Raw genomic sequence first — 16,834 nt, forward strand, 5'->3', positions numbered from 1 at the left:
GATATCAAATTCATTTCTTATCGTTCTACTCTAAGAAACCTGGGGACTATCTGTATATGGTAAAATTAGAGAGTCCAATGGAAGATCTTGAACAGTTCAAGGGGAGCCTACAATCACTTTTCAAGCCAAGAAAAACTTAAAATTCCGCCTAGAAGCACATTCAGGGGAAGTTCTAGACCATTCGCATGGGTACTTGGACTTGCAACAAAAATATCTCACCTCTCACAACACTGAATTTTTAAAGAGGATAAAGTCGAGGGCCCACACCAACTATATTTGTGACGACCCGACCCGTCGTCTCATGAGTTGTCGTTCCAATTCCCCCATTTCAACTTCTTTACGCTTTGTTATCTTTGTTTTATGTGATCGAATTGTTAGTTCGAGTTCAGAGAGGATTTGGTAAGAAATGAGACACTTAGTCTCTTTTAAGAAGGCTTAAGTTGAAAAAGTCAACCGGGTGTTGACTTATATATTAGAAGGCTTGGAAGTGAGTTCCGATGATTCGGTTAGCTTCGGGAGGTGATTTGTGACTTAGGAGCGCGATCAGAATGGGTTTTGGAGTTGTAGAGAAGATTTAGGCTTGAATTGGCGAAATTGATATTTCGGCAAATTCCGGTTGATAGGCGAGATTTTGATATACTGGTCGGAATGGAATTCCGAGAGCTGCAGTAGCTTCATTGTGTCATTTGGGATGTGTGCGCAAAATTTTAGGTCATTCGGACGAGATTTGATAGACCTTTTGATCGAAAGCATAATTTAAGAGTTCTTGGAGTTCTTAGGCCTGAATCCTATGTTAAATTGGTGATTTGATATTGTAGTGAGCATTCCGAAGTTTTGAACAAGTTTGAACGATGTCATGAGATGTGTTGGTACAAATGGTTTGAAGTTCCGGGTAGGTTCCGGAATGTTTTTAGTGCAAAAGTCATAGCTGTAGCAGGTCTACAGGGGTTGCAGGCCCCAGAAATCACCCATGCGGTCCGCACAAAGGTGAGTGAACCCGCGGTGAGTGTTGTGTGGCCCGCACAAACACGGGCGTGGCCGCGGTAGGCGTCGCGCGGTCCGCACAAATTGGGCGTGGCCGCGGTGAAAAACATTCCGCTGGTCCTGCTTCGGAAGCTCATATCTTTTGATCCACAAGGAATTTTGAGGTTATACAAAAACGAAAGTTGTATCCCTTCGTGTCTAGTTTCCAGAAAGATAAAAATATCGCAATTTGGACATATGTATCAAAAGTTATGGCCAAAATACTAAAGCCTATCACTACAGAGGGAGGCCTATGCGGCCGCACGTTGCCTTTGCGCGGACCGCACTGGATTGCACGGACCACGTGAGTTTTGGTGCGGCCCGCATGAGCTGAAACCTGAGGGGTACCTATAAATACGAGGTTTTGGGTTTTATTTAATATTTTGACCTAGAGAGCTCGGATTTTGGTGATTTTTCGAAGGTTTTTCAAGAAATTCATCGGGGTAAGTGACTTTAACTCAGATTTGGCTAGAATACATGAATCTATCACTGAATTCATCATTTAATTCGTGATGTGAGATGGAATTTGGGAAGAAAATTGTGAAACCTTTCAAAAATATAAAATGATGATTTGAAGGACCAAATGGTATCGGAATTGGATGATTTTGGTATGGTTAGACTCGTGAGGGTATGAGGATTCTGAAAATGTAAATTTTACCTAATTTTAAGACCTGGGCATGTGGCTCAGGTTTTGCTAATTTCGATATTTTTGATATTTTTCGAATGTTTTCGCTTGGGCTTTGTTCCCTTAGCATATTGTGACGTATTCGTTCTGATTTTGGATAGATTCGACGCGCGTGGAGGCCAATTCAAGGGGAAAAGGCTTTCTGAGCTACAGAATTAGCCAGTTCGAGGTGAGTAATGGTTGTAAATGATGTCCTGAGGGTTTGAAACCCTGGATTGCACATCGTAGTGCTATATTGAGGCATGATATGCGCTGGATGATGAGCGTGGGGTCTTTCACTACTGGGGATTGTGAATTGGTCCATTCCGATTGATGATTTTACTGAAATTCATTTGTTATCATCATGATTTGGGCTGATTGCCATATTTGGGCTTCGTGCCAACTATTTGAACCCTTCAGGGATTTTTATCACTGTTTCCTTACTGCTTGACTTATTATTTGAACTCAGTCCTGTTGATATCTACTATTTTACAAACTCAGCCACTTTTACTCGGATTTGAAACTTAAATAATATTTCTACATCATGTTTTGGGCTGAGAAATACTGTTTTACTAATGCCCGAGGGGCTTGTGATGATTTTCGGACTGGGTGAGGCCGAGGGCCATATGTGAGGATATGCTGAGTGATATGAGGCCGGGGGCCTGAGATACTTTATATGCCACGACGTGGCTTGAGTGATGTGAGGATATGCTGAGTGATGATTCCACGAGGTGGCTTGATATAGCGCTTGGACCGTAAGGGCCCCCTCCGGAGTCTGCATACCTACAGTGAGCGCGGGTACCCATGTGATTTGAAACAGTGGTAACAATGACACTGTATGATGCAATTTGGTTAGGTAACAATGGCTGACCATTATGTTGAGTGATTGATACTATGCACGAGGGGCTAATATGAGTGATTGTGAGGTTACAGTGGTACTAATGACACTGTATGATGCAATTTGGTCAGGTAACAATGACTTACCAGGAATAACACCGTGCGGTCAGGTAACAATGGATGACCAGGAACTAATTTGTGCCCGAGAGGCTGGTACTATTCTATATGATTGCCCGAGGGGGGAGTTTTATGTGTTCATTTTGCATACTTACTTGTCTTTTACTTGTTTAACTGTGGTATTTGTGCCCGAGGGACGGATTTCTGTGCATAGCGGCACTAATTGTTTTGAAATTATTTCCCAACTTATTGAAAAGATCATTTTCAAAAGAGGTTTAGAACCGAGCCAAGGTATTTTCTAAGAATTCACAATTTCACTGATTTTTCTCAAGTAGTTTTACACTGCTTCTATATAGCATGTTGGTTACTCTACGCGATTTCATGCTGCTTAGTTATTATTTACCTTTATTACTCACTGAGTTGGAATACTCACTTTACTTTCTCCACCTCGCGTGCAGTTGTAGGTATTTATTCACCCGGTAACGGGTATTGGCTGTGTGAAGGCAGAGTTGTAGAGGTTTTAGCGAGGTGACTACCAGCGTTCGCAACACCACTGTCTTTCTATGTTATTCATTATTCTTGTTCGGTGTATTTCTAGACTGTAAAGTGGAAATTTCATTCTTATAGATGCTCGTAACTTGTGACAACCCGGTTTGGACTGTGTCGGGATGGTTCCTACTATTGTTAACGATAAAATTTCTGCAATTTATGAGTATCATAATACATGTTATTACTGTTATGATGATTAACTGTCTAAAAGAGGTATTCCATTTTGGTCTGGTTGGCCTTGTCTTCACGAGAGATGCCATCACGACCGGGTTTGGGGATTGGGTCGTGACAAGTTGGTATCAGATCCTAGGTTACATAGGTCTCACGAGTCATGAGCAGGTTTAGTAGAGTCTCGCGAATCGGTACGGAGACGTCTGTATTTATCCTCGAGAGGCTGCAGAACCTTTAGGAAACACTTCTCATTCTTGAATTCTTATCGTGCGTCCTTGAGTCAGCTTGAAAAGTAACTCTTGAAATTCCTTCCACGTGTTCGCACGCGCGCATGAGCGCTCACTATCAGATGTGCCTTGATGGCTTGTGATCCCCCGGTCGAGGGGCGAGATGCAATCTCTGTGAGTTTAGGTTGGGCTAGTCTGGAGGACTTGAGGCTGGATTTTTGCCTATGGCTTGAGCACCGAGGCACTGATTGTGTGAGCAAGTGTTTTGAACTTATATGTTCAGTATTGTCCCTAATAGTGGGAATTACGGCTGGATAGCTATGTGATGAATATGCTAATTCTGCGTGATATTTCTATATGACCTGGAAGTGTTGAGGAAGATTTGCTGGATGATAGATGGACTACTAAGTATATGATTTCCATTGTGAGTGGAAGTGTAGTTCCGAGATTATAGGCGTGTGAAGAATCTTTTCAAGACTCCTAGTTGAGAGTGAAGTAAATTTCATGTCGCGGTATGAGTACAGACTCAAGAAGGTCAAGTGACTGCAAATACTTATGTCGGTGGAAGGTGTGCAGAAATGTTGTATTGAGGCAAAGCAGGTGGGTTATCTCCTGCGGAGTGTTCTGAAGTGGCGTGATCCTCATGTGCATGTCAGAAGATCTCATGTGTAATTGAAGAATACGTACTGAATTTGGAATTTTGGGTCGCTTAAGAGAGTGGGTTTAACTGTTGAGGGAATGAATGCGAGAGTTGCAGAAGGTTTACATTACTAGACAATATGAGTTTCGCAAACTTATAAATGATTCGAGTTTAATCTCACTATGGTATTGTGGCATCAATAGAGTAAAAGTGTTATGAGTATTATGTGTTCTGATCTATGGCTTCGAGCCAAGTTGGGAAGCTTGCTATTGGTTAGCGGATTGTACGGTGGTGTTGCTATGTTGGTTCCGATTTGAGGCATGCTGGCGAATCAGTTCTGATTGTGGAATTGAGCCGAGGATGGCACGAGTGAAGGAAAATTTTAATAAAGGTTATATGGTGCTTCGTAGATGTGTGAAAATAATAGGATGTCTTGAGTTGTTGTTGGTAAAGAATGCCTAGCGTATAGAGAAGGAAAATGCTTGTTTGTATTGGGATGAGGTCGTATCCTGCGGTGTCAGAGTGCTAATGAGGCACATGTGGTTTTGTTAATTGAGCAGGCTAAATGCAAGCTAAATATAGTGAATGGCTCTTGAAAGTGGTTCTAATGTGTTCAACATTCTACATGTAATAATGGGGTATCTTAAAGTAGCATATGTGATTAGGAACCGAGTCTCCATTGGAAGAGGTCAAGACTTGTGGTATTTTTATGTTAATTATGAAATTCTATATATTAGTATCTAGAAAGTAAAGGTAACGGATTTAGATTCACAGGAAGTTCTCCGGAGTGGAGTATGTTGGAATGTGGTGTATCTGGAAATAATTGAGAGAGGATTCAGTGGCTTATGAGTCTTAGACAGTGTGGTTTTGTGCGTGGGTCTCGTGCAGTGAGCCTGGGTTGAGGAACTGTGATGCTACAGGAAGGAAAATATCAAGTTGAATATGAATCAGAAGGAAATTTAGATAGATGGAGTAGCTTGATAGTAGACCGGATCGACATGGTGAGGATATGATTAATTCTTTGTATGTGTTCGAGGTAATGAGTTCATACAAGTATTTTGCAGCAATGCTCTTGGGATTTGTTGGCTTGCTTAGCTTGGTCGAGTTAGAAGGATTCCGTCCTAGCAATTTAATTTATGCAAACGGAATTGAGAGAGTACTTGTTGATTTCTACCGTGGTTGAAGAGGTACATTTTCTATGAATATGAGAGACATGGAATGTGTAATGATTTTTCTTCTATATGGGATTAATGGAAGTTCTTGACTGGTGGAGTGCATAGATGTCTGTGGCCCGGAAGGGAGGTAAGGTTTTCATGTATCCTCGGATGGTATATTATATGCGGTATGTTGTGGAGGAACGAGACTTGCGTGTACTAGGTTATAGTTTAGTTCAGAAAGGAAGCTCATAAAAATACTTAGGCAGTGGGTAGCCTCAGATAATCAAGGAAAATGGAACTGCTATTTGAAAGGGATTTGATGAGAGTATATGTTTCAGAAAAGGGCAATGTGATTAAATGGATGGCACTTCAGTGGTATTGCGGCACTTTTGTGTTAGATCGACTGGTGATATTCGGGTTGGCTTGGTGACACAGGGAAATTTTAGAGTATCTATCATGGAATTATTGGGTATTAAGGTGTGGTATGCTTTCGGACGGCGAAATTGGGATCAGGTGTGATGATTCGGGTGCTATATGGAGCTGGAGACTGAGAGTTCTCATGTACAGGCTATGTCGTGGTTGTGGACCATATGTATTCGGCACCGTTGAGCAACAATCGGGATTTGGAGGCTTGGGTGGATCTTTATTTGCTGGTATGTTAGATTTTGGATGTGATGTTGAAATTCAGACTGGTTGTCTGAGTATTAGGTGATTCTTAACTATTGCGCTATGGGATATGCCGGAAATGCCACGGGTTAAGTGACGAGGTGCATTGGATTATGTTTTAGCATAGTGGCTTATATTTTAAAGACCCAACGGGCGACGGGGGAAGGATTTTTTTCTTAATTGGGCCTTCGTGATGATTTTTAGTGCAGAGGTTTTTACCATTGGTTACGTACCGGTGTTAAGGGACTTTTCGGATGCGTTTTGTGTGGCCGGGCATGTCGCCGGGCGAGGTTGTGGATTTCGATATTTATTTGGTGCCGGGAACCATATCGTACAGCTCCAGCAGGATTTATAGTAGTGGAAGGAGAAGTTTTAGGCTTTCTTGGTAATGAGTTCGCTGGTAGGCCAATCTGGATACGCATTTAGCTTGAGTTGGCTTAGTTGGCCCCGAATTGTATTGTTGAGGGATAGGTTGATTCGATCGTTATTGAGCTTGTTAGTGATATGAGGAGAGCTATGGGTTGCTTTTCGGTGTAGTGATACATCATGATTTGTTGGTTATGGGCACATGTAGTGTGGTTCTACTAGGGAATTCATAGTGAAAGTGGAGTGAGAAGAGTAATTGGGTATTGTGCGGTAGATGGAGGATTGGTTATGACCTATCGGGTTGCGTGGCATATGTTATTTGTTTCACCGTGGGTGTAATGAATTGCTTTGGTTCCAGACATCAAATTGTGTGTGGCTGTCAGTTTTGAGCATAGTGACATGAGTGGGTTTCATGTGTAACAGTGTTTGGATAGGATCGTGTATTGTGGCGAGGCCACATGGAGATATGACCGTTCAGGGTAAATTCAGGTGTTCTATTTCTATGATATGAGACGGGGTCTCAGCCTTGTGTTGTGATGGTACAGACGAGCTTGAAGTACAGCTCTTTCGTTTGAGTCATTTTTCATGATTTGAGTATTTTCAGACCGTTTCTTATTGGTGCGCGTATTTTGCAAGTTGTGGCTTAGGCTTGTATTGGTGTGTCATGTCACCTGGATGGTGTGTTTGGTCAGGATGGATCGTTGGGATCATCAATGAATACAAACAGACTCGAATTCAACATGTTTAAGGGGTTAATATCGAGGTTCGGTTCAAATTTGCTATGGTAACTCCCAAAAGGGAAGTGGCCTCATGAATGGTTAACTTGAGAAACAGTTTCGGTTTATTGCATGTTTCGGTATCGTTAGCAGTATATGAAAGTGTTGGAATGAGATTTCAGTCGATAAGAGCTTCTCTATCAGTATTTAGGTGTTGTGTGCAGCTGCTGCGGATAGGGGTTATGGTTGCGAGCATTAGAGCTAGGTGGTTTATCATGTAATGGCACCGAGGTTGCAGGTATGGGTTATTACAGCTGGTTCGGGCTTATTCTGAGTATAGATGTGAGGTTCTGATCGTGTGTATGGTTTCGGAAGGTGCAATGTGGTTCTATGGTTTACGGACTAGATGGATTGTGAAATTTCAGCTATGTGGTGTTATCAGACCTATTAGAGAAAGGGTGACGTGGGATCACCCCGATTATATGCTTGGTAAGGTTATCCAACTATTGGTTGGCTTCTAGGACAAACTCTGGGTACGCTCGAGGACGAGCGTTTGTTTAAGTTGGGGAGGATGTGACGACCTGACCCGTCGTCTCATGAGTTGCTGTTCCATTTCCCCCATTTTAGCTTCTTTACGCTTTGTTGTCCGTGTTTTATGTGATCGAATTGATTAGGTCGAGTTCGGAGAGGATTTGGTAAGAAATGAGACACTTAGTCTCTTTTAAGAAAACTTAAGTTGGAAAAGTCAACCGGGTGTTGACTTATGTGTTAGAAGGCTCGGAAGTGAGTTCCGATGGTTCGGTTAGCTTCGGGAGGTGATTTGTGACTTAGGAGCGCGATCGGAATGAGTTTTGGAGTTGTAGAGAAGATTTAGGCTTGAATTGGCGAAACTGATATTTCGGAAAATTTCGGTTGATAGGCGAGATTTTGATATAGGGGTCGGAATGGAATTCCAAGAGTTGCAGCAGCTACATTGTGTCATTTGGGATGTGTGCGCAAAATTTTAGGTCATTCGGACGAGATTTGATAGACCTTTTGATCGAAAGCATAATTTAAAAGTTCTTGGAGTTCTTAGGCCTGATTCCTATGTTAAATTGGTGATTTGATGTTGTTGTGAGCATTCCGAAGTTTTGAGCAAGTTTGAACGATATCATGAGATGTGTTGGTACAATTGGTTTGAAGTTCCGGGAGTTCTGGGTAGGTTCCGGGATATTTTTAGTGCAAAAATCATAGTTGTAGCAGGTCTACAGGGGTTGCAGGCCCCAGAACTCACCCATGTGGTCCGCACAAAGGTGAGTGCGGCTGCAGTGAGTGCTGTGCGGCCTGCACAAAAACTGGCCGCGGCCGCGGTAGGCGTCGCGCGGACCGCACAAAGTGGGGCGCGGCCGCGGTGAAGAACATTCCGCTGGTCCTACTTCGGAAGTTCATATCTTTTGATCCACAAGAAATTTTGAGGTGATACAAAAATAAAAGTTGTATCCCTTCGTGTCTAGTGTCTAGAAAGATAGAAATATTGCCATTTGGACGTCTGTAGCAAAAGTTATGTCCAAAATACTAAAGCCTATCACTATTGAGGGAGGCCTGTGCGGCTGCATGTTGCTTTTGCGCGGACCGCACTGGCTTGCGCGGACAGCGTGAGTTTTGGTGCACCCCGTATGAGTTGAAACCTGAGGGGAACCTATAAATGCGAGGTTTTGGGTTTTATTTAATATTTTGACCTAGTGAGCTCGGATTTTGGTGATTTTTCGAAAGTTTTCGCTTGGGCTTTGTTCCCTTAGCATATTGTGACGTATTCGTTCTGATTTTGGATAGATTCGACGCGCGTGGAGGCCTATTCAAGGGGAAAAGGCATTCTGAGCTAGAGAATTAGCCAGTTCGAGGTGAGTAATGGTTGTAAATAATGTCCTGAGGGTTTGAAACCCCTGATTGCACATCGTAGTGCTATATTGAGGCAAGATACGTGCTGGATGATGAGCGTGGGGTCTTTCACTACTGGGATTTGTGACTTGGTCCATCACGATTGATGATTTTACTAAATATTTGTCTGAAATTCATTTGTTATCATCATGATTTGGGCTGATTGCCATATTTGGGCTTCGTGCCAACTATTTGAACCCTTCGGGGATTTTTATCACTATTTCCTTACTACTTGACTTATTATTTGAACTCAGTCATGTTGATATCTACTGTTTTACAAACTCAGCCACTTTTACTCGGATTTGAAACTTAAATGATATTTCTACATCATGTTTTGGGCTGAGAACTACTGTTTTACTAATGCCCGAGGGGCTTGTGATGATTTTCGGACTGAGTGAGGCCGAGGACCATATGTGAGGATATGCTGAGTGATATGAGGCCGAGGGCCTGAGATACTTTATATGCCACGAGGTGGCTTGAGTTATGTGAGGATATGCTGAGTGATGATGCCACGAGGTGGCTTGATATAGCGCTTGGGCTGTAAAGGGCCCCTCTAGAGTCTGCACACCCACAGTGAGCGCGGGTACCCATGTGATTTGAAATAGTGGTAACAATGACACTGTATGATGCAATTTGGTTAGGTAACAATGGCTGACCATTATGTTGAGTGATTAATACTATGCCCGAGGGGCTAATATGAGTGATTGTGAGGTTACAGTGGTAACAATGACATTGTATGATGCAATTTGGTCAGGTAACAATGACTTACCATAAATAACACCGTGCGGTCAGGTAACAATGGCTGACCAGGAACTAATTTGTGCCCGAGAGGCTGGTACTATTCTATATGATTGCCCGAGGGGCGAGGTTTATGTGTTCATTTTGCATACTTACTTGTCTTTTACTTGTTTAACTGTGGTATTTGTGCCTGAAGGGCGTATTTCTGTGCATAGCGGTACTAATTGTTTTGAAATTATTTCACAACTATTGAAAAGATCATTTTCAAAAGTGGTTTAGAACCGAGCCAAGGTAGTTTCCAAGAATTCACAGTTTCACTGATTTTTCTCAAGGAGTTTTACACTGCTTCTATATAGCATGTTGGTTACTCTACGCGATTTCATGCTGCTCAGTTATTATTTACCTTTATTACTCACTGAGTTGGAGTACTCACTTTACTCCCTGCACCTCGCGTGCAGTTGCGGGTATTTATTCACCCGGTAGTGGGTATTGGCTGTGTGAAGGCAGAGTTGTAGAGGTTTTAGCGATGTGACTGCCAGCGTTCGCAGCACCACTGTCTTTCTATGTTATTCATTATTCTTGTTCAGCGTATTTCTAGACTGTAAAGTGGAAATTTCATTCTTATAGATGCTCGTGACTTGTGACACCCCGGTTTGGGCTGTGTTGGGTTGGTTCCTGCTATTGTTAACGTTAAAATTTCCGCAATTTATGAGTATCATATTACATGTTATTACTGTTATGATAATTAACTGTCTAAAAGAGGTGTTCTGTTTTGGTCTGGTTGTCCTTGTCTTCACGAGAGGTGCCATCACGACCGGGTTCGGGGATTGGGTCGTGACAATATTCAAGATTGAAAATCAATAGTGTTTCGACTAAACCACTCGATGATTGCTTAAGTCAACACAAGAGTTAGAAGGTCACAAACTAGAGCTATTTATTTCCAAGAACTTATTTTAAATCATAAGCACGTAGTTAAGTGTGTTTGTACCAAGTGAAGCATATTTGACTCTTCGAGTCTGACTCAATTAGGTCTTTGTATTCATTATTACTACTATTCTTATCTAAACTCCAAAAACGGACTCAATCCCTTAAGAAGGTTGTCACGCCATCCATCGTTGGGAAGAGTCACTTGGTTCACATAAAAACTACCTTTGGAAAGAACCATGGCATTAAGAAAACTAAAGGCTTATTATTCACTTAAACATGAAAAGAAACTACTATATTAAAAAGAAGCTATTAAAGTAAACAAGAAGCTATTAGATTAAACATTGACTACTAAGAAAACAAAATAAAGAAGCTACAAAGCAAGCTACTGAAAACATTAATCAATATACAAAATGAGAGAGGAGGAGAGAGAATATATACATCAATAGAGAGAGAGAAGAATATGTACATAATGAAAAGAAAAAGAAAAGAAAATATTATCAGTTATTACAAACCTATGTCAAATATCAAATAAACTCCACCCCCACCCGAATAAGAATAAGCATTGTCCCCAATGCTTAACAAAATAAGAATAAGGAAGGGTAAGAGTAAAGAGGACTCCCTGTGTGGCCTTGCACATCTTTATGTCCATAGAAGCGTCACTACCCTCAGGCTCCTCCAACTGGATCTCATCATCCTCGGATATGGGGGTAGCTGGGTTGGTGAACATCTGTCTCACCGCCTCAGCAGTGTTGGTAGCCAGGTCTGGCTCCTCAGACTGGCCAGCTAGTGCTACTAAAGCTGATGGTGCTATTGGATCTACTGGTGCTTCCGGAGCTGTCTCCATCAGCACATCAAATGGAAGGTCACATGTTGCTAGTATTCTAGTCACCTCTCTTCTCAACATGTCAACTGACTTCTTGGATGCCTGGGATTCTTTCATCTTCTTTACCTGCTTCCCAAGCTCCTCAATCACTTCTCCATGTGCCACCAAAGTGTCTATGATGGTCTTCTAGTTCTCCAAATTCTTCTTCAATATGTCCTTTACTATCGGAGGAATCTGGGGTGCCGGGGTAGATTTTTGTGCTGCAACAGCACTAGATAAGTCAGACAGCTTTGCAGTAGCTATCTGCGTCTAATTGTTGAGGCTCACCAGTATCTAGTAGACTCGTAGCATAGAGAGTGGATGAGCAGGCATAAGCACCAGCCTCAAAGTAGAAGTGGAGGGAACTGATACTGAAGGCCCTGAAGATGGAGGTAGAGGCATGGCAGTTGTACTGGTGGAAGGCTATGCTGCAGTGGAAGGCATGTCAGCTGAATCTGCAACAACCACCAAAGGCTCATCAGACTGGTTTATGGTAGTAGTCTCCTGACCCTTATTCTACGGGTTCCTCGGGTCCTTCAGAATGTACCAGGTGAAGGGCTTCTTTTCCCGAACCTTCATGACAAAACTTTGTGACTCAACCCCCGCATCCGTAAAATACTCTGTGATAGTGTTGGGATACGGGTAGGAGATGTCACCTTGCCTTCCAACCAGAGACATTTTGGCCGACATCATACCACTCACATTGATTGGGTACCTGTCCATGATGGAAGCAACTAGAACTGCCCGCGGGATTGGAAGATTGGTTTCATTTTGGCATGGGTCTAGTGGACTGTATACAAATGTCTGCCATCCTTTTGCTTCAAAATTGAGGGTGTTCCCCTGAATAGGAACCCCTGCTGTGATCCATGGTGGTGGTGGGCCTGGAGCTACCAAAATCTCAGCTAGCCAAGGGCTAGCAGCATCACCCAGTGCAAACTTCTCCAGATATTGCATCGGATCTACATCCTCAAACCCTAAATATGCATTCAGGGTGCCCTAGTCGAATCTCACCTTTAAGTTCCTCACTTTCGTTACCTTGGTCCCCTTCTTTATATGCTCCACATTGGCGTAAAATTCTCGGAACTAGTGCTCTATGCCATCCACAACACTTTAAGTGAACCATGCACACCCTTTGCTCTCCAAGAATTGTCTTGATCGGGTTGTACCTATCCAAATATTTCAATAAAAACTGACGCTCAAGAGTGAGTGATCTCTACGGCCACCACTCTCAGAATCTGTTGATTGCAGTCAGGCTCACGAACCTATCTTCCCAAACTTCTTTCTTCTTCAACCTCTCAAGGCCGGCAACTCTGGTATCACCCCCTCGGCCGTTATCCGGAACATCATCCTCATCAACTATAGTAGCTGGTGCATCGGGGGCATGTGTAGATGAGGGCTCTGAACCCTGACTGCCATCTTCTAAACCCTTGGAAGTGCTCGCTGAGATGGAAGGCTCATCTCGGAGCTAAAATCTCCCCTGAAGTTGTTGTGGCTGTGATTGAGCATAAGGCTATTCTTGCATAGAATCGCCCTCCGATGCTTCCCTAGACGGGACATATGAACTTGATTCATTGGGCTTTGCAGCTATACTTCACCCAGCTATCGTCTCTTTGGATATAACTCTTTGTAAGGCGAGTGTTAAGGTACTCTTGCCTCGGCCTTGGGAGGTTTCACCCCTCCCCTTTGACGTATCACCAGGACCACGAGACCTAATCATTTTCTGCAATAAATAGCAATAGGAGTTAGTTATAGATCAAGTGCACAATACCAGCAACTTTCAAAACAAAACATTACACAAGGTAGGGAAGAGCGATCCGCACATTTTTGATTGATGTCGCAGATGGGGTTGAGCGGAACACACAATTTGAAAGTACGACCTCAGTGATGATTCTGTGATTCACACAATTTTGAGTCCGACTGCACATCTGAAGTGTGGTTTACACAATTTTTGGGTGCAGACGCACAATGGAACCTCAAAAATGATAACTCTCTAAAGACAGAGAATGCCTTGGTCTGCGACCACGATTAAATTTCTGCGGACCGCACAATTTCAAGTGCGGTCCGCACAATCTAACTACACCAATTTCCCTATCCTACAAATTTGTGAACCGCACAATTCCTTGTGCGGCTGCATAATTTCAAAATTTATCGGGCAAACTTCTAGAGTTTTGATTTTTATGCATAATTTGAACATGGTAGTATCAATTAAAAAATATCAACCAAATACCCATCCCCCATATAGCAACTAGGAGTTTACCCAACCCAAATTATAGCCCACATGTTTATGAATTTGACAATTAGTCTAAAAAAACAAACTAAAATAAGAAAATAGAAAAATTCTAAAGATGATATGAACATACCAGTAGTGAAGTGGTATTGAGGAAGGATAAAAGATGTTGAATTATGTGGCAGATGAGTGAATCAAGTGTGCAAGATTTTAGCTTGTGTTTTAAGTTCTCGGAGTTTGTAAAGTTTCAACAATAGAATGAGACCTACTATTTATACTTACGGGATTGGCCAAATGTTCAAGAGACGAGCGCGACCACAGAATTCCTTCTGTAGTCTCCACTCTATTACCTAATGTGCAATTGCTCTTTGATGATCTGCAGTCCGCAAAATTCCTTGTGCGATTGCAGATTCTGGTGCGGACTACAGATTTCATGGTGTGTTCGCACTTTGGCCATTTCTCTCACAAGCAAACTTCAGAGAGTGTGCAATTTTTTATCTCAAGTTGTGCAGTCCGCACAAGAATTATGCGGTCGCAGATCCCTTCTACTGTGGCATTCAAAATTGTGCGGTCCTCATTTTTTCATACTTAGCCAATTTGGTTCTAAGCACAGTTCCTGCAAAGCACACTTATTCCTGCAACACACTTCAAAACCAGTTAGCACAAAATAAGACCCATATAAAAAAGAAGAAAAAGGAAAAAAGGAAAAATAAACATGGGTTGCTTCCCAAGAAGCGCCTGACAGATTACCATCACTTGAAATGAATTACTGCTATGACGTGGCCATCACCAACTTTTTCTAGATAATTCGTCACCTGGTAACCATTGACTCTAAACACCTCATCATTTTTATTCTTCAAGTCCAATGCACCAAAGGGTGTAACACACACCACCTCAAACGGGCCACTCATTTTAGACTTTAACTTTTCGGGAAACATCACTAATCGAGAATTGAACAACAACACAAGATCACCTTCTTTAAACTCCTTGTTCTGAATGTACTTTTCATGGAGGTATTTCATTTTCTCTTTGTACAAGGACGAATATGTGTATGCATGGTACCATAAATCATCCAGCTCAATCAATTATGCCACCCTTAAGTTGGATGGTGACATCCCACTCAAGATTCAACTTCTTTAAAGCCCACACGGCTTTATGCTCAAGCTCCACCGAAAGATGACAAGCTTTTTCGAACACCAACCGGTATGGAGATATCCCGATAGGTGTTTTGTAAGCCGTCCTATAAGCCCATAAAGCATCATCAAGTTTCTTTGGCCAATCTGTCCGGTTAACATTCACTGTTTTGGACAAAATACTCTTTATCTCCCGGTTGGAGACTTTCACTTGACCTCTTGCTTGAGGATGATAGGGGGTCATGACTTTATGAGTGATACCATACTTGGTGAGTAAGGTATCAAAAGTTTTGTTGCAAAGTGCGATCCCCCATCACTTATGATAGCCTTTGGAGTACCAAATCTTGTAAAAATATTCTTCTTCAGAAACACCACCACACTTCTTGCTTCATCGTTGGGTAAATCAACGGCCTTAATCCATTTGGACACATAGTCAACCACGAACAAGATGTAGGTTTTTCCATAAGAACTCACAATAGGACACATGAAGTCAATACCTCACACATCGAAAATATCAATCTCCAAAATGTAAGTGAGGGGAATTTAATGTTTCTTTAAGATTCCACTGACCCTTTGACATTCATCACAATGCTTGACGAGATCACTTGCATCATTGTAAAGAGTGGGCCAATAGAAACTGCAACATAACACTTTGGTCGTCGTTCTTGCTCTACCATGGTGACCACCATATGGCGAAGAATGAAAAGCCCCAATGAATTTCAACTTGTTCCTCCTCCGGTACACATCTTCTGATCACTCCATCCGTACAAATTCGGAAAAGGTACGGTTCATCCCAATAATAGTCTTGACAATCCCGTTTGATCTTCTTTCTTTTTTCATTTGAAGAGAACTCAATCGTAATGATACCATTCACAAGATAATTTACTAGATCCGCAAACCAAGGAACCTTTTTCATTGAGATAGCCAAGAGTTGCTCATCGGGGAAGAAGTCATTGATTTCAAAGCCATCATGAGGCCTCCCCTCCTCCTCCAAACGAGACAAGTGGTCTGCCACTTGGTTTTCACTCCTTTTTTGATCTTGGATGTACATATCAAACTCTAGCAACAAAAGTACACATCTCATCAACCAGGATTTGAAATCTTTCTTGCTCATAAGATAGCAAAGTGTCGCATGATCCGTATGAACAATTACTTTTGCACCCATCATGTACGGGCAAAACTTCTTAATAGAAAACATAATGGCAAGAAGCTCTTTCTTTGTAACGGTGTAGTTAACTTGGGTACTATTCATGGTCTTACTTTCATAATAAATCGGATGAAAAATCTTGTTATTGCATTACCCCAAAACAGTCCCTACCGCTACATCTCTTGTATCACACATGAGCTCAAAAGGAATACTCCAATTTGGAGCGGTGATAATGGGAGTAGTGGTCAACTTGTGATTTATCAACTCAAAGGCTCTCATGCAATCATCATTGAAATGAAGCTTGGCATCTTTCTCCAAAAGCTTGCGCAATGGGTTCACTACTTTAGAGATATCCTTGCAGAAATGCTCATAGAATCCTATGTGGCTTAAGAAACTCCACACGCCATTCACTGAAGTTGGAGGTGGAAGCTTAGAAATCACCCCAATCTTTGCCTTGTCGACTTCAATGACATTCTTTGAGATCTTGTGTCCAAGGACAATGCCTTCCTCAACCATGAAATGACGTTCTCCCAATTTAGCACCAAGTTTTTTTCTTCACATCTTGCCAACACTTTATCCAAGTTTGCTAGAAAATCATCAAAAGAATTCTCTACCACCGAGAAGTCATCCATGAAGACTTCAAGGAAATCCTCCACCATGTCCGTGAAGATCGCCATCATAAACCTTTGAAAAGTCGTCGGTGCATTGCACAACCCAAATGGCATTCGTAAGAATGCAAAAATATTATAA

General features: G+C 42.1%; 1 protein-coding gene across 1 annotated transcript; it reads right to left on the bottom strand.

Moving 5' to 3' along the window:
• Nucleotides 1-16,234: 16,234 nt before the first annotated feature.
• Nucleotides 16,235-16,600, bottom strand: LOC138872874 (uncharacterized mitochondrial protein AtMg00860-like). Its single transcript, XM_070151294.1, has one exon. The coding sequence runs from the start codon at nt 16,598-16,600 to the stop codon at nt 16,235-16,237; it is 366 nt and encodes a 121-aa protein (XP_070007395.1).
• Between the last annotated feature and the right edge of the window lie 234 nt (nt 16,601-16,834).

This window comes from Nicotiana sylvestris, chromosome 1, assembly GCF_000393655.2.
Source record: "Nicotiana sylvestris chromosome 1, ASM39365v2, whole genome shotgun sequence".
Lineage (NCBI taxonomy): Eukaryota > Viridiplantae > Streptophyta > Magnoliopsida > Solanales > Solanaceae > Nicotiana > Nicotiana sylvestris.

Bases quoted from the DNA above. Each gene is read 5' to 3' on its own strand.
- LOC138872874 (XM_070151294.1), bottom strand. From the start codon at position 16,600: ATGGTTGAGGAAGGCATTGTCCTTGGACACAAGATCTCAAAGAATGTC.